The sequence below is a fragment of the Lineus longissimus genome, chromosome 17, assembly GCF_910592395.1.
Source record: "Lineus longissimus chromosome 17, tnLinLong1.2, whole genome shotgun sequence".
NCBI classification, from domain to species: domain Eukaryota; kingdom Metazoa; phylum Nemertea; class Pilidiophora; order Heteronemertea; family Lineidae; genus Lineus; species Lineus longissimus.
Window position 1 is genome coordinate 14012135 of NC_088324.1, and position 20951 is coordinate 14033085.

General features: G+C 42.3%; 1 protein-coding gene across 1 annotated transcript in view; it reads right to left on the reverse strand.

The window, feature by feature from the left end:
- The window catches only part of LOC135501318 (zinc finger protein Gfi-1b-like), a 40864-nt gene that overhangs the window by 8570 nt on the left and 11343 nt on the right, over positions 1-20951 (reverse strand). Inside the window, exons 2-3 of the mRNA XM_064793372.1 lie at positions 20403-20609; positions 7105-7695 (exon numbers count right to left, since the gene is read on the reverse strand). Coding sequence (XP_064649442.1) covers positions 7105-7695; positions 20403-20609 — 798 coding nt within the window. The remainder of the gene's footprint in view (positions 1-7104; positions 7696-20402; positions 20610-20951) is intronic.

Consider the following 20951-nt stretch of genomic DNA (forward strand, 5'->3'; position numbering starts at 1 on the left):
AGTGTATATGTACATTAAGTTTTCAGTACAAGCATCTACTGGTTTGTTCATATCATCCGTTATTTGCATGCAGTATACTTGCCAAAGCAATGCATTACAATTCCATTTGGTGGAAACCGTTAGCATTAAGGTTTATTGGATCTGGCAACCATTACATACTTCAAAAGAATCCGAAGTTTTGTTGTTCGTTTTTATCTGATTTTTTTAAACGATGACGATGTCCAAACAGCGGCGCAGTAGGAGTTGCAATGGCGTCATCAAAAAACGACCACGTCCCTGTGGCCGAGTCCATGTGGCGTCAGTGCTGTTAGTGCCAAAACAACAACATCGATTTGGAGCTTCTGAACAACAAAATCAACCATTTGCACCACGAAGAGCATCAGTATTTTTTTCTCTGACTTTTAATTACGCGTTCCTCTCAATCACACGTGTTCTCCGGATTACGCACCGAAAATAAACGTGAAATTGGCTTCTTAGTGACAGGGAAGCAATCGCCATGATGTATTGTTTTGTCGGGAAAAATTGCAAAATTACCGTCTTGTTCGGGTGTCTTTCTTTTTGTGTTTGCTGGCTGTTATTAGAATGATAAGGGCGAATGGGCGGTAGAGATGCGTGGATTGAATGAAATGGGTTGTTTTATTCAAATGGCGCCAGTCTAAGATTAGTCCCAGCTTGATTGCAAAAGGAGGAATCTTCAAGTAGCTTCAGTTCATCTCGAGGAGAGGTTGTTGACAAATTACATATTAATACACCATTTTCAAGCGAGTTGGCCAAAGATCGGCTTGATCAAAGTTTTCGTCATGATTGCCGATGTCAGCCAAGTCATAAGAGGCCAAAGTACTCGACAGAGTATTTATAAGCCCGTGGCATGTTTTGAAAGGGCAATAACCCACCAAATCGTACGAACTACAAAGACAAGTTTCGGATTACTATTCCTCTACAAGCACTACTTGGGTTGTTGACAAGATTTACTTGGGACTACGATCAGATAGCGAGGCCATCATTGTGAATTACTCCAGAATTATTTCCCGCAGTAATTACCTTGGGTAGATTACCGTACGCGGTGTCTGGTTTATCGGGGATGCTCCTGGCAGAGTTGAGATGAATCGCCAACAGCCCAGATTGCCAGAGTGAGAGATTGGTGAGCTAATGACACTCTCATCCAGGAATGATCGTAATTCGGTAATTACACAGTTTGATTGCCGCGTGTCATCTTGGATCGTCTGATTATCTCAAAGCGGCCATCTTGTCGGGGCGGAATTACTAAACCTCGACCCAAGACACCAAAACACAGTTTAGATGAGTACTTGCATTGTTTGAAGAGTGACAGTTATTCTGAGGACGAGGTTTTGACATCAAAACAAATATGGCCGCCGGACTGGCGTCATGGGATTTTGGATGAAGGATTCAGATTCGAATTAAATTACTCTCTGTATGCCAGATTCATCAAAATAATGTCATCATTTGGTGGGGAAGTGGGCTTCATTTTTGGCATTCGACCTATGAAAAGTACCCCATGTAACTATTTCCGGACAATTTTGCTGTTCTCTGCCTGGAATGGACCCAGACACATTCCTCAGCCCTGGAGTAATCTATCGGGAAGATTGAACGAGAAATCAGAAGGAGAACGACTTTTATTAGCACAATAAAACAATACAAGGCCAATTGGCAGGTCGATCACTCCGCATTTTATGGACACCCCAATAGATCATCTCTCCGTTTAATTGCAGCACTGGGGATGGAACTTTGTGTTGATGATTTTGCAGCCCACTCCTAAACAATGCGCCCCGATTACCCCTGAGAAACGGTCCGGATGAATATAAAATCTGATCAGGGCTGGTGGTGTGCGGGTAAGATTTATTGCATCTCGTGAAATCTCACGGTATGTTGTCGAAATGCCGACGTATCTTCTGGTTTCACCAGTGCTGATTTTGCTATTTCGAAGTTCAGAAATGTCTCTCTTTCCCAAAACAAAATTAAATTACATGTGAATTGTTTTGACTCACGTCGAGTCATACGAAAACTTGTAAAATAGACGTCGCGTCATAAAACTGCACCCGATTTGTTTGGCCCAGACATCATATGATCGTCTGGCGTCTGCAGACAGTCGCAGATTTTGTCTAGACCAACACACTCAGATTTTGTCTAATCTTCTGCGAAGATTAAGACAAAATGCGCAAGATTGTCACATAATCGTAATAATTGTCATGACACTCTTTCACGTCAGTCGATCATCATGTCCTGTCGTCTCATCAACCTAGCTCCCTTCTTCCTTGTATACAAACAAAATGCACGATGGCGACTAGCGTATGGACCTCCGGGGACGATGTTGTCATCAGACGCGGTGACCGGCGCCACATTGACTGGCAGACGACATCAATAAAAGCCCGGATGTAATCGATAAATCCCCGGATGTAATCGACAAATCTAAACTAACACAATTACATCTGAGCACTTGGCCGAGGAAATTTAATTTCACACATCAGGGGGATGAAATAATTAATGACAAAGTTGGTAAAACGGTGACAGTAAGCTAGAGGCAGCGTGAGGACTTGAAAGTGTTCCAAAGCTACGACTTCAGCCAAGCTCGCGGCAGTAATCGCTGCAGTCCTGTTTGACTGAAGATTGCTAAATTGAGCATCGTTCAGGCGGCTTTATATCGCCGATTATCAATGTAGTGGCGTAATGAAACAGACTGCAGGAATATTACCGTGCTATTAGTCGATAATAGCCTTGAGTGGCTCAGGAGGGCGGTGGATTAGAGGGACAAGTGCCCATTGATTATGGGTGGTCGTGGAGGAGATGCGCGGTCATTTCACTCAAGGAATCCTAATGATGATTTCACTTATATCTTTGTTGTTTATATGCAAACCATAGAGCTGTTCAAAGGGCACAGAAGGCGTCAGTGAGATGTGCCCACAAGTGTCAACAGACCGAAAAAAACTTGGATGCATGGCATGACTTTGTTCAACTTCAAACACATGATGTTCAATAGTCATTCTGTTCTTTAGAACAGTTAAACAGCATATTCCTGAACATTCTTTCGTGTATGAAAGCAGTGACATTAGAGCGAACTCGGTCCTCTACTCTCGAGGTGTGAACATCTGTCACACCGCCTAGGATCCACCACGCAGGCAATCTCACAGCTTCCAAGAGAAGCAAATTGGATTTTGCACGTTAGACGTTTTCGCGAGCCTCCCTTGGGTCACACCAAGGCGACTCGAAGTGAAAATGGGATGTTGACTTGCGCAATCAGAACGAGGCAATCGCGTGAAGCCCGGATGTAACTAACGTTTTATGGCAAGATGGCGGCAGATTTTTGCCCCCTATAGTTGAGCTCTGAACAGCCTGATGCTGTGCTGTGGCCAGATTTATCAAACCTATTGCCTGAGAAACTGGCAAGATATTTCTGATGGAGAGACGACTTGTAAGCTCCATAGATTTCGTCCGTTTAGGGTTCTTTTGTGATAGATTTGTTGCGAACCTGAGGCAGATTTTGTGCTTTAAAAATGGCGAGTTCATTGGATTGGGGCCGATAAAATGTTAATCAGTTACTGCGCATGATTTACTGAATTACCAGACAAGGGTCGGCATCAACTTCGTCACGAGCCCGAATTTTAGTGTTGAAAACAGAATGAGAACCCAAAAAATGGCGGATGATTGTCACGCCCCGTCTTCGTTTGGTGATTAAGTTTTTGATAATTTCTGCTGTAACAGATGTTACCTCATTTCAGACATGTAAATCAGAGATAGTTTCATTCATTTCTGAAATCAAGTGATCTGGTCTGCAGACGACCTCTTTGATGGTTGCAGACGACCACCGCGCAGCAAGAACGAGGCTGTCGAGTGCCCAAAACACCTTCATTCAAACTATTTTCAATCAAACGTTATATTTTCCCTCGTGATTGCAACAGCCACGCGACTTACAAAAAAGTCTCACAACAATACCTGTCGTTTATTTCATCTTTTATTCGCACCCTGGATGAGATAAAACAGAGACCGGCCCCAGGACCGGTGCGTCATTATTCCCAATTTCAAATATCATAATGTAGGGTACGCGCCGTGAAAAGTTCCATTGTTAGAGCAAATCAGAACAGGTCGTCTGCATTGTTCCCGCCCACTGTTGCGCATCGTCTGCGAGGTGCTGTTTTATCTTTCAATGAAAAGGATGAGGCTAGCGATTGTCCTAGTCTTCTTTCAACAGGTGCACCATTCTTTAGAATTTATCTATCATATAGCGTTACGTTCTGTAGATTTTCGCAATCTCGTTAGGACCTCGCTGCGCTATCATGAGCAGTGATGCGCGTGCTCGGCTGGAGGTGGACAATATTATCAACAAAACAGTTTTCTGTAAATTTACATTTGCTGAAAACCGGATTGGAGAGGCCAGATTCAAGACCATTGTCACACGTCATGAACGAAGAAACAGGTTTCATTCAAATACAGATAGGTCAAATGAAATTTCGTAAACATCGTTAGTAAAAAAATCCTTTAGGATTCCCAGGGTGCTTATTTTTAAGTGTATTCAAATAAGTTTTGTAAACTTAAAAATCTTCTTTGTTGACATAACTTGAGATAGTGGCCGTTTCTTCATAAAGAAATAGAAAAATACAACTTTTTAAAAAGTGTTTTGATGGGCACGATTTTTAGACGCGCGGTCCACGCGAACCAACACAACATGGCTTTGTTAAGGCCAGACGACAGTTGGCCAACCGACAAAAAGTATAATTTATTATTTTTTCTTAAAGAAACTGTTTATCTTTCCGACTTTTGATAGACGATTCTTTGAGATGATGCCGTGAATTGTCTACGGTTCGCTGGCAAAAGTACACAGGCTCTTACTTTGTTGTATTTTGTTGTATCCATGTTGTGAAGTGTCAGATATTTTGTTTTGTAAGAGAAAGCACTTTGCAGACTACAGGTGTTGTCCCAAATCTCGGCCGGACACAAGGGCTCCAAACACCACTGCCTACCAGTCTTGTCCTTGGATAAACTTCTTATAAAATGCATCATTCTTTGATGAAGAAGAAAGTTTGACCTGGACCGCCTAAATTGGGAGACAGCTCCCATTTGATAACTCTTCATTCAAATAGCTCATACATGTCTGAGCGCGATCCCCACTGCGGGCAAACTTCGTCGTATTGTCTCATTGTGAATACGTCTTCATCAAGATGCAAACCATCTTGTTTCCGTACTCCAGCAACGAGGGTCACACCCTTCAGAGCCTTCTCACGTATTGGGGACCATACCCCTCCCAACCGCTGGCAAAACGAAATAACAACCCGCGAACAACGCCAAACACAACCTATGATTATCTCAACAATGCATCCAGAATTTTGAAATTCTCATCTCGCCATAATAAAATCATTCATTGATATGAGTCGTTGCTAAATATAGCCTGACGATCAAAAATTCACCTCCTTAGCAATTTCACTACATAATTACATCCTTTGAGTAATGGCAAATCCAGCATGATTGCGGTTCGGGCTGTGGTTCACCCATACCCGCTGGCAAAACTCAGCAATCCGCGGGGCAAATGGTCCTGAGCGATTGCCTTTGAAGGCGTCGAGTCCATTCCTCGGAGTTGTGACCTGACACCTGCAACTCCGTGGTCTCCAGGAGAATGGGGCAATGTTGTCATGATTTCTCGAGGCGGTTGTCTCCGAGCGGTTATCACACTTCGTGGGTGACTTCTGTCGCCAAGTGAAAGACAGCGAAAGGGCGTCAAGTGCATGAAAGCAATTTTGCTCGTAGCAGATTGAATCTTGAATCTTGTGTATGTCAGCGATATTGGAAATGTAATCTCTTTCGCTGGTCAAATTACTCTCGACTCCTGAAGGTTTTTTTTTCCCCAACTGCCTGTCACAGTGACTGAAATATTCTAAGTTATGGCGAAATATTTTCATTCCTGAGCAATATCGCGAGTGATTGCGAGTGTAGTGATAGTTATTTGAGGTAGTGTATATTCTCGTTCAATAAATTCAATCTGGGGAGTGCTGTAAAGGCTCAAATCTCACACATCAATTCATCAAATATAAAATATTGACGCGTTTACGTGATTTGCTTTGATGCACTGCCGAACACAACAACAAACCTCACCCTATCAGACTAAACTCTGCTCTGCAGTGTTACGAAGTCTGTAAAAGTGGCGGCCTTTGGACGAGATTGCCACAGCCATTGGCAGACGATGCCGGGTGGTTATATATTGTGACCTCTCATCCGGCTCGCTTGGCACAAAAATTATCCTCTCGTGAGGTTTCGAGTTGCACAGGTGAGATATTGATGCGCACGCATACAAAGTTATCGAATTGATCTATCACTGCCACCAGTGGAGGCATCATGATCCATCATTGGGAATAACCCTTCAATTATAAGAGTTCAATATGTTTAAGGCAAAAATGGGGAAAATTCAAAATACTTTAAACAACCAGATGAGAGCCAGTATCGCTTCTTCAATGACATCTTCGTCCTGAAATCAAAACTGTGACTCGCCAATAAGTTAACGCGCATTTAATTTGACCGCCCGGACGAAACGATTAGCGAAAGAGTGTCCGGTGTCACCCCTGACCTCAGAGCTAATGCAAGAATGTCACCAAACAGCACAGATCTCCCCCATTTGGCCGCACCCCTGTTAATTTTATATCACGCATAGTAATAGGATAATTAAGAATTGTTTGGATTTCCTGACCAGCTTTAGAATTCTTAGTAACAGAATATGAGATTTGGAATCTGAAAATTGCTTCGCACTAGAAATATCGTCAGCGCGGTTCTTGACAGATTTGTGAATCTGCCATAGAAATTTCTGTTTTTGTTTAAGATTTTTACCAAAGTTGATGATTCAATTCAGTTTTGGCTGCTCCGGTTTAAGTTACTGAGTGTCGAACGTGTCAGTTTGAGCATTTCGTCACTTATGAAGCGGCTTATGAAAATTTGATACAAATACGATTTGTTTTGATTGTGGACGTCTGGCGAGTTGACATTACTTCACACTGTAATACGAGAAATGATGAATTTCGGAATAAGTATCTCTGCCGAAATCTCATTATCACAAAAGATGAATATACCAAAGCTTCTGAACATAATAGACATGTTTTAATTACTTACCAGTATGAATATACGTGTGCTTCTTCATGTCAGACTTTTGGTGGAATCGCTTCCCGCAATATTGACAGGGGTAGGGCCGAGTATCACTATGAATGAGCAGATGAGTCGAAAGGGTCGAACTCCTCTTAAATGTCTTTCCGCATTGCTTGCACTGAAAGCTTTTTTCCTGGGTATGCACGGCCCGGTGTTGGCTCAGGCTGACCGCATGCCCGAAAGTCTTGTTGCAGACGTCGCAAGCGTACGGACGCTTGCCGCTGTGTGAGCGTCTCACGTGCACTTCTAGCCCATGCGGCGTACTAAACATCTTATTACATTTGACGCATTCGAAAGAACCTGTACTATCAGTGTCTTGTATTTTTTCCTCTTGGCGTAAATTTAAAGGTACATTCGGGAAGATTGGCTTTTCTAACGTTTTCTCCGAGGATTGGTCTTTGAAATAGTTGTTGTTCTGCCAGGTGAGGTACTGGCGTTCGAGTTGGTGGAAGTTCTTTACTAGGTTGTGGAAGTCTGAGGTGGCTAGATGAGTTCGGTAGAGGTCTGCGTAGCTGTATTTGTTGTCGGCGTGTTTCATCAAGTATTTGAGGTGATCACCTGCAATGATAAGATAGAAAACAATATCAATATGAGAATCATATTGTTGGTAAACATTTCATTTTGAGGGGGGGAAACTCTTGTTTTTCAAGGTGCATTCTGAAAGCGAAAAGATGGATGGGAGTTATTGGTAATGGAGAATGAGATATGTCACCAAAAGTTGTAGTAGACGGTGATTTTTCTTGGCATTGGAGCCGTACTATGATGAGTGATGGCCAGAAACTGTGAGTGTACATATACATGTATATGCATTTATTTCAAATAAAGACATCCCTGGCTTAATTCTTTTAAAGAATTCAAGTATGAAAGTGTTAAAATCAGTTTTTCAAACCTCAACGCCTGCTGCGCTGAATGATTTCACTCTCCAATTGTTGCAATGACATCCCTGGTAATCTATGTGTATAATAGATTGATGATTCACCTGTGCTCATCCTTAAACAGATGACGGTATGTCGTTGATGGACCCATCAACCAGATGCTGTTTGGAGGCACGCATTTAAGTGGGGAGTGCTGGAATCACCGCCATGCCGAATTGTATGTAACAAGAAACGCGATTGGTCACTGCCAGGATGTTTGCTTGTTTTCACCCAATCATCAACCTTCTTTAAAAGTTTGCAATCTCATATTTCTCGCAGACATGGTTTATATATTAGACTATGAGACATATATATAATTGGTTATTTTGAATGGTTTAATTCGTTTTTCTCTGATCTGTACGTGGTTGCTTGGCGTGGCACTTGCCATACTCCCTGATCATTCCAACTGAATAGCCCGAAACCCCTTGTTATTGTGTTTACCACTTGAGCACAATCTGAAGCTCGCGGGCCGACGCCAGCAGTGATACATCTTCAACTCTCATGTTGAAATCATCGCATTGATTTCCCGGCGATGAGAACCTTTAAACATATGGTCTGTAGTCTAGTGGTCGTGATCTATTTACGGGCTATGTATTTGTAATTACACGAAGTCGAAAATAACTATACAAATGAATGAAAATATGATATCGCACTGGCCAAGTCATACAAATGTATGTAGTCATCCAGATACCGGTGAACGCGTCTCAGCACATTACAACATCATTCGTGTAGAAACATCAGGTATACATGTAATTTGCTATGTATAATGGCGCACATGTTCATGTATAGCCCGGCTCTGCACCGAAACTTTTCAGGAGGAACCTCCATAAAATTTGTACTCATCAACTATTGAATCATTAAACCTCGATTAATTAATAAGTTGGCCAGATGTTGAATATGATAAGTACATATTAACAAATCAATGAATAAATTGATTCTACCATAGATTTGATATTTAGTTTTAAGAATAAATACGTCCGTAGTTCACTCTTTTTATAGGTTTGTGATAGGAGATATTCATGCATACTTATACAGAGTTCGCATACCGCGTGTACCGTTACAAGTTTGTTAACCTACCTGAAGGTGAAATCAAAGAATCAAAGAAAACTATCAAAACAGTCTCATCAGTTGCTTCACCAAACATCTATTGTTTCAATATGAAATTGTACGCGTCTCTGATTCGATGTTTCCTCAGAGACCAATTAGGAGATCTCGCGTTAATTGAATAGACATATTTTGCTCTTTTCCCGAATTCGATCAAGTGGCGGCAATCGGTGGGATTTTACCCGTGGGCTCTTGGCTGTGACTGGTGGTAATACAGCCATGAATTATTAAATACCTTTGATAGAGTTTTATTGTTTTGAACAAATCTGGTCCCGGCCCGTTGGGAATTGGTGCAAGTTCTGTGAATGATATATCAAAGCACAACCCATTTAAAACTGGCTGTAAATCAGAATATACTGTAGTATTTATACGTGTACATGAACGCTTGCAAAAAACACCTTATCAAAGTTGGGCTACCATTGACTACCTCTGTCAATATGCCACTTTCAGGTCCATCTTATCAATTCAATTTCGTGTAATTGTTATTAGGTGCATACTGCGTTTGAAGAAAAAAAAACGATCTACTAATCAGGCTGATGATAAATTATGTTCAGGATTTTACATTTTAACCTAGATTGTTTATGAATATTTAATATGTAAACTGTTGCAATGAATCAGTTCACGTGCGTTGTAGTTCCGCCCGAATAGGCAGATTGATGCTGAAATTAATTGTGCGAAGATAGGTTAGAAATTAACCGTGACTGATTTCCCGTGGAAAAATGCACATGTTGTATGGTGTGATATGGCCAGCATAGAGAATCAAGATGGCGGTGTTGAAAAAAATGCATGCAAAAACACAGGGCATTGAAATACTGATGATCAAGAACGTGATGATAATGAGCCATTACGCTTTTGTATCTGGCAGTATATCACATAAGACAAAATATGGTTGAATAAAAAAATGCCCAGCACCCGAAACAGGTCAACAGAAAAACGATCAATACGTATGAGAGCAACAGGCCCTATAACCGGAATCTAGGGTAACCCGGGAAGGGGTCCAAAGAATATCACAATACCAGTGAAGGTCAACAGGTTTCTTCGGAGATATGGGCGTAACCAGCGGATGTATTAAGGGCTGCAACTAGCATCCCTCCGCATGTGCCAAAAGAGTTCAAAAGTCAGGAGATACGGGCCCGGTTGCCAACCCAACCCTTCCAAATGACGCGTAAGGGAGGGCCCACGACGTGAAGGCGGACAATGTGCACTTGAGAAGGGGAGGCGTCCCGTAGAATGCCATCAATTCCTTAGGTCGTCCGTCATCAACCTGTTCCTTGTCAGCCCAAGAAATTTACAGAGAAATAATTCCTGTAATTGTACTATGAGACCAAGCATCCCGCCCTATGTTGAAGACAGCGGGGTAGTGAGCCGTGACAACGCTTCTTTCAAGTGTTGTGTCCTTCCTCGCATCCCGAGCCCCGTTGGTGCGTCGTTACAATTTGAAGACAAGTGCGCACTGGACCGTGGCGGGTCTTCGGGAATCTCCACAAAACCCTGGGGCTCGTGCGCTGCTCTTCGCTTTTTGTCTGTTTCGTCCAGGGAAGGCGGCGCATAGTGAAACTACGCAGTCGGTGACAGGTGCATGAATAGACCAGGGGATAAAGGACCCCATGCATTCCGATAGATGCGTCCCATTCATTAGCAGGTTGCCACAGCCTCCGTGCTTTATTCCGGATGCATTCCGTGATGAATGATTGTAATTATGTCGTATCTATTGTCGGACAGTCGGATGAGAGTCTCATGATTATCAAGGACGCTTTCTATTTCAAACTGTGAATAAAATGTAATGACATTATGTGGTACATTGTATCATTGACGTCTGCTCTCATTATTCATGGCGCATTCTTCAACATGTATCAAGGATGATGATGATTATCATTATTACAGTGTGTCTTCACCGCGATAGTTCATGCTTTGTTAATAGACTCAGCATTGGGCCAGTAAGTTCCTGGAACTGTGGTGCCATAGAGACATTTCGAGTATGAATCCCAAGTTTCACATTATTTGGTGATAAACATTTTATACCGAAATGATGGACGTATTACATTCATTGTGCGAATAGCGTGAGGCAAGTCATATTTCGTGATAAAAATCTCGTGGAAATGTGTAACCGCCAATGGTTGCAGTCCGATGGCATGGCTACAAAATGGCGAGCATCTAATGGCAACAGAACTGACCACTGATTTGAATGATAAAAAAACTTATGCTTTTCATCAGAATTGGTGAATTTGATAATAATTCTGATTGGTGTCATAAAAGCGACGCTATAAATGATGTTGCTGGGATAAAGCTTCGAAGAAAGGGCTCGAAGGATAGCCCGGGTAACCTAGGTGTCACGAGAGATAACGAATCACTAATAACCCCCTAAAGATGTAAAAATCCCGAAGCGTTAAACCGAAAAATAAATGAATCATTTGACAATGGGAAGATATGATTTTATTGAGTTTATAATTGTCGCCCAAATTTACGGGTCGGTGAACAGGATCCACAAATTGCGCTGCTTCTATCATTGCTCCAAGGCAAAAAAATCGGCGATTGTTACGTTTTGTTCGGGATCATGTACCCGTGTTCGAGATGTTTCGCTGTCCTTGGCGTGACCCTGGGACTTTATCATTTATTGCCAAATTTATTGAGGTCTTTTTGTCCAGAAGCGTTTCCACGAATGACGAGCTTTAAATCAAATATTTGATATTCGCGGTTGGGTATTATAGTGTCGTTTTGGTTGAAAGAGAAGACCTGGTTATGGACGGTAGGGTCAAGGGACTCTCTTCTGCCTATCATCATTCCGGCCTTTGCTATAACTAGCGATCCTACTCTTGCAAGTACATGTACTTGTATTGATCCTTTAGCTGCTGAACAAAGCTCAACACTGATCATTCAAACAGAAAGAGCAAGACATGATGTCTCGAATATTCGCCAAGGAAACAAGTGCAACACCACAGGTACCTCGATGATTGGGCAAGTAGACTCTCATTAGCCACACCCTCGGGGGCTGATGCGAAGCAAACGGCTGACCACCGCGATAGCAGTCAATCGACCGCACCAGGTCTCACCCCTCTTCTCTCAACCGGACAGGGTGGCACCCTAGTCTTGTTGACTCGCCGCGACTCCCACGTAGCCCGACTCCGAGGAATCTGACGGAAGAATCCGATTTGTCTTCGGTTGAATACGCGATGACCTTGTGCGTTTATCCAGAGCTAAGTGGCCGAGGGAGTCAAGTGGGCGATCCTTGTCCGGTGTGTTGCCTTGGTGAGACTTTTTCGGACAGCGAAACGTCAAGACGGGCTTGGCGATTTCAGGTGCTAAGCCTCGAAGCGCGACCTTACAACTGAGGGGTCTTGCTGTTGATAGGACATGTGTACATTGTACTTCAGTCAACTGACCGATTTCGGCGATATTCGTTGCCTTGGAATCATGCAGATTTGGAGCTCCGTGTGCGTGATTGAACTAGTTGGAGAGCCACCAGAGTCTTCACCTGGTTCAAGGCCAAATATCAAGACAAATGTTCACGGTTTAGCCGCGGTTTAGCCTTCATTGTCATCGGGAATCATGTTTCCTAATGTACAGATAGCGGATGAGCACTTGGGCACGAACTGACAAGTCACGCCGAAGATTCAAAAGTCCGTTCCAAATATAACACAAAATCATGAAAATAGCTCTTGCACTTTTCCTAGTTTCTGTTCATCAGAAATAATCTATCTTTCTTAACGCCCAAACATCATCAGTTAGAAAATGACAATAACGCATCTTCGTGGTCCTAGTTGCCACCTTGTTGTGCGCTGAACCAGAACGGAAAATATCAAGGCATCTTGGCGTTTTGTAAACAGTTGGAGATTTTATTACCTTTTTTCCATTGTTTGGTTCTTCCACGAAACCGATCTCGTTTAGTTGTTAAGATGCTTGGGTTATTGATATGTTTGAGTTTGGTTTTCACCAGGAGATAAGAAGCTAAATTTGATTGTTCGTGGACTTTTGTTGACAAGTGAAAATGTATATGTTTCCATTGTGCAGTATAAGAAAAGGGGTTGGATATTTTCTTAATCGTTGATGTAGCCCATGACTGCTTCTGTATGCATGGTATATAGTGATGGTCTCATTGGATTTTATAGCTCCAAATTACAAATCTGTATGCATGGTAACCTGGTAACAACGGCAACCACCAAAAGGCTGGGTTCTGTAGATTGAGGGAAAGGTTACACGTCAGATAGTTCCGTCCATGGACGGAATAATTGGTTTTTCTGCAGCCCTGCTTCTACCAACGAACACCGTTCCGGTCCTTTCCTAACTGCTTCCCAAGCATTCCTTCGGTAAAACCATGCCTCCAGGAATTTCACGGGTCTCCTTTTTCCACCATTTCCCAAAAGCATCCCCTTTAGAACAATCAGAAGGACCTCTTTGTTTACATTGGAGCAAGCTCTGCGGACACGCCTGAGGCACCAAGACAACTGTTTACTCGTCCTCAAACACGGTTATTCTCTAAAGCCTCATCTCTTGTCATCTTCAGTCAGCTATTCCATATTGTTTGAACAAAACAAGCAGACGATTTGAAAATCTCGTAGACGCTAAACCTCACCTTCTGGTCACTATTTTAGAAGAATACACAGATTATGAGAGATCGAGGGCATTGTTTTGAAACATTTGACTGAAAATTACGGAGACTTCAAATGAGTTCAGGAATTTTCTAGTGACCGTCGGCCATTTTGATAGATGAAGTCGCGTGATGGCCGTATTTTGTAAATTAACGGCTCTTACGGTCAATATCTGGCAGCAGGTCAGACTAAAGGGCAGAATTCGAAATATGTTTTTGAGAGTGCTTTATCTTTTGGTGTCCAGTGTGGTCTTGTGGTGTGGGAACATTCTTGATCTTTTACCGGTAAGCGTCTTAACAATTGCTACTTAGTGATGAGTGGAGTGACATATGTTCAGATGACCATGGGAAACAACGACTGCAGAGTTATTTTATGGGAAAATGGTATATCTTACGTCAAATACTTATAAATGGAAACATTTTGATTGTAATTGACCGTGGGAAGCATGATTTTTGTCAAATCTTATATTTATAACACTTGAGAGAATGAGTTCCACTGTACATACAAGTAATTACGACTTTTGAGCTGCTAATCCTATGGGAGTCTTTTGTGATCAGTTCATCGTGCCTGTTTTTTAAAGAATATGCGACTTCCTATCACTGACTTGTATATTAGCGTTTGCGACAACTATCACTGCACGATAGTGTAGATTACTAGTATATTCCTTTTCGAGAAATATATAAACCCTTTGAATTTGAGGATGTCACTCTCCCTAATGAGATAACCCGTTGCTGGCGTGTTATCATCATCATCACTTTAGACCCATCACCAACCCCCTGATGCGTCCAACTTAAAGTTGAACCCTTCTTTATGATTTATTGAATGATTTGAATTACAAACATTTGCCGTAAGACCCCGACCCGTGAACCCTTCACCCCTGAGAATTAACGTCTCGGCGGCACCACGCGGGCCGGCCTCGGTGGGGAGTGAGCGGGACAAAAAGTGACCGGTGTACGACGGTTGGTGTCCAAGCGCAAAGACGCGTGTGGCGGCTATCGGAGCGACAACCACGGTCGAAAGAATACGAGGGGCCCGTGACATCAATTACTGTCTACAAGTCAATGCAGCGTGCGCTGTGGGAAATCGGGGGGATACGAAGACAATTTCTTGTGGGTGCGGACAATAGGGGTAAAACAATGACAAGTCATCGGTGTCAATGATGGCGGTCTGATGGATTTCTCGCCTGAATGCGATGCTAAAACAACCTGTCGCATCTTAAGTGGTTTGGTTGCCGAGGTGGATTAGGCCCGGGGCAGACGGTGCCAAATCACCAATGGTTAGCGAGGATGCGCGCGCGCAAGACAAAAACACGCATCTCATCTTTGTTTTGATTGTTTGGTTGTTACAAAAGAAGGACTCGGTCAGGCAAGCGGGCCATGGGAACGGAACGTCGTTTGGCGTCCGACGAATGTCCAGTCTTCAAATATGATGGACGAAAGATTTATTAATGTATTAATTCTTTTCAAGATCTCGCCTGGGGCTTTTAGAGCGGAATGTCACGAGATATTCGGTCACTTTAGCCGCAGCTGAGAAAAATTCGAAACTGTGGCGGTGAACTATTCTTTACTAATGAAGGGACAAAATATCTTGGACCCTGCCGCGAGAGCGTAATTAGGACCCTTTTGACTGATTATGATACGATAGAGGCAATTTCAGGCGCTTTTTGCATTCTACTAATTAAACGCAAGCCCCTGTGGTGTTTCCCAGAGGGTATGTTCTCGACTCTCAGCTGCAAGGGTTTTATAATGGCCAGTTTTTGAGGAGCCAATGTGCGCTTAGCTATTTCTACTTAATCATGAAGTGATGTTTCAGATAAATCTGTAATAGAGCTCTAATAGTGACCTCCCACACCTCAAATGCCTGACCCAAAGATTGCTTGATAAGGCAGTTGTGAAAAGATTGTGCTGGCTCCCATGCATGTTGCATTTGCTAATGAATGATTGTGACAAAGTCTTCATCGTAAACCGAGCCAGACGATTATGAGACCTTTTATGCGAAATGTCTGAACATTGTGAATTTATGCCACCACTTGAAGAACTAATCAGAAAAACATGTACAATATATATGGGTTTGTAATATAAATGTTAATGCACAGACATGGACCAGATGAGATTGACATCAATGAATTTAAATCCAAAAGATCATTTGCAAGTAAAAGTCGAAATGACGTAGACATAGTTGAGCTCGCATTAGCATAATTTATGGAATTAAATCGTATTCTGTAATCATAAAAACCACAAGTTATTGCGTATGTATTGGAATATTTAAATTTTAACTCTCCAGATATGGAGTTTGGGAAAGTTTTTGTAATCATCCATCATGGCTGAAAATTGTTGTTGGCGGGATGATGTATACTTTGCATATGCTAATTACATACCTCCAGTGATTGATATGGGGTTTATTTACTACTTTCTGTATTCAATTTGATAAACTGCCAGCATATGGCTCTCAATCTTAGATTTTATGTCATTGTCTACAGTTTTGAATATCAATAGGACACGTATGGTACTATTTAGCCCATTCAATAGATTAGGATATGATATATAGGCCCTTGTCTGAATATGTAAACAACCTTTGGGTTAAGACTGAATGCGATTCTAATATACTGGTATCATCTCGCTTTAGGACAATTTGGTATCAGATCAAATGTTTAAAGTCATCGATAAAAATGACCCGAATCATAACTGCGTGCCGAATAGGCGCATCAAAATGTATTCTGGGTTTTCTTCCTCTTGTACAGCAGTGCTTTAACTTAATTTTTACTTATTTTTATCACTCAGACAGGAGTTGATATTGTTTGGGCCCATCAGACATGAGAAATGAACATCTTGCATTTTGCATTTCCAACACGGCGGAATCCGATTGGTTCACGGAGATTACCGAGTTCCCACGACAGAAACTTGGTGACAACGGCCTGGATACGACGACACCGATAACAATAACAACAACCTTGTAGAATCACTCAACTGCGTCCGGATGCGCCGTGATCCGCACCAAGCAGACGACAGATAAACGTCATTAAATTTCAAGGAGCAATTTTCCTATCGCGAGCCAATCTTGTTACTACATAAAAGGTGTTTTCTGCTCGATTTCCCACACCGGTTTTCCGCCATGTTTGTCATGGTTTTATTCTTAGCCATTGTCCCCTTTCCGCCGGATTTGTCTTCAATGTTTTATACAAACCCTTGTCTTATGCGCATGTCAAGTGACAACGCCGGATGATCCTGTTCATTTGGCAGATGAGCGGATTTGTTCATTTGAAGGTCCAAGCGAAAGAAAAAGTTGGATCAGTCACGGCAGGATGATAAGATTTAGTGATATTGTGATTTAAAAACACTAAAGCCTCTTGAAATACGAATAAGATTGGTTTGTTCAAGTATAATCTAGCGTTGTATACTATAAGTATAGTTTACGTCCAATAAATGGTATGGAGATGTCGCTCAGCAGTGTGATTGAGCGTTAATTCTATGCCTGATGATCGTTTTCTCACGGGAGAATCGAGAAAACTTCGAAGGGTTTCGGATTCGGTGCACCGAATGTCAACGCTGTAAACCGGTAGTTCTCCGCCGGGCTCTTACTTGCAAGTGCCCGCCACAAGACAAACACTGAGAAGCATTCCCTCATTGCATAATCTTATTGCGTCTCAAACATTCATAAAACATATTCATCGGCACTGACCATGTGGATGCTGGTCCAGACAGTCACCCCAGGCGTTTCCACCTGAGGTGTGAAGGTCACCACTTGTGCGCTTGACAACAAATGTCGCTTAAATGAATAACAATAAAGATAATTTCAAACGAGAGAAGAAGCAAAATATCGATGCTCGTTTGGGTGGAGACACTTTATGCTTTTTATCCTGCCAAGGTCAAGTGAAAAAGAGCAATATGCCTTTTGGTCTCGGTAACGGTTGATTTTCTTTTTGCTTTAATATCAACATTCTTCTAGTGTCTCAAAACACAATGTTGAAGTACAATGCATCATATCACAATGTCTTCAAAATCACAAAGCACAAAATACAATTCATATCCAAGGGTATTGTCATTTTTCTCAATTCATATATCAAAATACAATAACTTTACAACAATACGACAATAAACACTTGACGTACGTTGTACTCAAAGAATGTTGTTTTTGGAGTTATTAAAGACTGGTTTGGGTCGCCACAACCGCGGGACAAATCTGTATTCCTTAAGAATCTGCTGTACACCTTGCGTCTTTTTCAAACCGCATTGTCAACTGGATACGTTACCAAGGCAAGTGTTTCTATTATTCAATAATGCAATGCACAGGTGGGGGACCAACATCCAGCTATGGTATGATTCCCATTTAGCATAACGATACGGGACAGCTTCTCCAATGAAAGGGAATGGTATTTGGCTTCTGTCACAACTCAAAAGCACCAGTTGTTTGGAATATTTCTGACAGAATTGATTCATTCATGGAAGGACCCGTACCAAAAATTACCATTATATTTTGCATGACTCCTGCATTCATGTTTAAAAAGTCCATAAACTTCAAACGTTGTTTAATTTATTTGGCATTGCACTTTTATGTCTTTATGGAGTTGAAAAGTTGCAGTCAATAAACAATTTGAAACATACTTTTAAACAATATCAACCACAAACTCCATTCCATCCCGACATAACCAGACCTGTAGCGCGTTTTTGTATCACCGATCTGGTGACCTAGAAAATTCCATAGATAGCATCGCACATAAGCTTGGGAGGAGAGGCGTATATAAAGTGCTAGACGTTGTTTACCGATAAAAGATTGCAGCTAAGTGTCGCCAGAGTAGAATGAGTGAGACGACTCGGACACCTGTTGGCGTCAACACATGATCAGAACCCATTAATGAGCAGCCGCGCTAACTGGTCAATACGTTTGATTCATAGACACGGAGGCAGTTCGGATCGAGTCTGGGTACATACCAGCAATGTTTGGTCAAACCGTTCAGATGCAAGGACCTAATAATGGTTCCCGGCCGGACTTAGCTTGAGTCACACCCGGCAACCAACCAACAACACAACGCGAAACCAAAACATGGAACACTTCTATTTCCATGGCCACTTGGACAAGGGTTATCTATCTACTCGACTCAATTTTGATTAAATTTTCTCTTTCAACAAAACCATGTTGAAGTTATGCTGACGACTTTTCCTAAAGCCTACCAAAACAACCGGCACCAGCCCATACCAGGCTTTTCCAAGTGGGCTGGCGACCATGAAAGATGGGGCGGCTACATTTTTCAATCCTATAGTAAGCTTAGGAGAGTTCTAAATATAAACGATAACATTGACATTCCTAGATTGTTGCCAGAAATCATTGCCATCATCTTTTGTCATCAGTAAACCGTACAGAATTCTAAATATAAACCAAAACACCCCAAGATTCGAAACCAAAACATTGAAATTCTTACATTATTTCCATGGTGGCTCGCGACTGGGAGCCCCAGACCTGTCACTCCAGTCGCTAGTATCAATCCCTGGATCTCCCCCATTGATGCCAACTCAAGCCGAAAACATCCGCGCTCAAGCAGAGAAAAGCTAGTGTTGACAACGCCAGAATACTTGGCGGACTTGGCGGACATTTTCTAAGTGATGGGACAAGAGAATCTGAAGTGTGCTCAATGGGCATTCAATGAAACGGAATCAGCCTGAGGTGAGAGAGTCGGACAGAAAGCAGACGTTAAAATGGGCTAAAGACGAGGGGCGTGCTGCCAGCCAATCAGGGACAAGGTCACGGGTCACTGCGCATGACTTGGCAGGTGGTTTTGTTGTAGTGATATATCGAAGCTCGCCAACAGTGCTCGATATTTTCCATTATTACACAAGAATACAAGACGGGATATATCACATTGGGGCGAGGTCCGTTCTATCAAACAGACTACGACTTTCACGATTGTTTGTATTGTACAAGTACGTGAACATTGCGATGATTTGAATAGGATGACAATGAGAGTATAGAAGATGGGCAGTATATTGGTGTCCGGCCAACAGGTCGTGTTGCTTTGGCGTTTCCATGTTTACATATTAAAGTTCATCGGCCATCTTGCACTCTTCAGTGTGATTTGTTTACCAATCTTGAATACCGTACCGGATCTGGTTTAACCAAAGACTCGGATGAAATGTGTCTTCTGTCGTTTTGTGTCCTGGGCAAAGCATAAATATGGATAACCGCCAACACATAATGACGCCATTTATAATTTGAATTTTAATGCTTATGGATAGCAATTGTCTGGTGCTCCCGCACCCCTGGCTCAAGCTCTTCCAAAGAAACTGCGTCGTCGAGTCTCGGTTTATCAGACCGCAGCTCACGTCCACAAAATCCATATCAATCTGGCCAAGATCGAATTATCCGCCGCGGCAGCATACATTGACGGTAATGTGCCGCCCATGTCGGCTGGTCCACGACACTGGCAATTGATTCAGCCAGTAGATGGAAAGGACATTGATTTCCTCACGAAGACACACCTCGGTGGCTGGGGAATGAAATGTGTTGGGTTTCATTGTGGGGGAGACATTACGTTTAACTTTGGGAGAGTCGTCAATGGTGCCAACCCATCAAATATTTGCAGAAAAAAAAGATGCTAGTGTAACAACCTTAGAAAATATGGCTAATTTGGCTAATGGCACAACTAATTTTTTGTTTTAAATATTCTTACCTGATCGTGGCAAGGTTGAAAGCGCTTGTGTATAATGACTAAGGTCCTCTGCAGCCCAGGGGTAGAGCGGCAAGTATGGCTTGACTGGTATATGACCGTCATAGATCTGTGGTAGGTGGTAAGGGGGTCCGTAGTACAGCGGCGACCTCTGAGGACTAGCCGTACTGGCACTGATCGGGCTGCCCGCAAGTCGTCCATCTACTACATCTGAAAAGACAATAACGACAAATATGAGATTTGCGTCTTAGGATAGTGCGTACTACGTCAGACATATCTTATTTTTGAATATTTTGTTGGAATACAACTGAAAATGTTGACATGTTCTGCAACCATCTTTGTTCGATACCTTAGGATAAGAATTGAAAAAAAACAATTATTTCTATTTTGTGAAATACTTCGGGAGAATGCACTCCTAAATCATAGCTCGATTTTATTCTGATTTATCAAGCTCCAAACATTGTCGACAACAAAGCTCGCGTGTCATATGCCAACCTCCACCAAAGGTTAAACTGCAGTCAAGATTGCGTTAAACTGCAGACCAGATTGCGC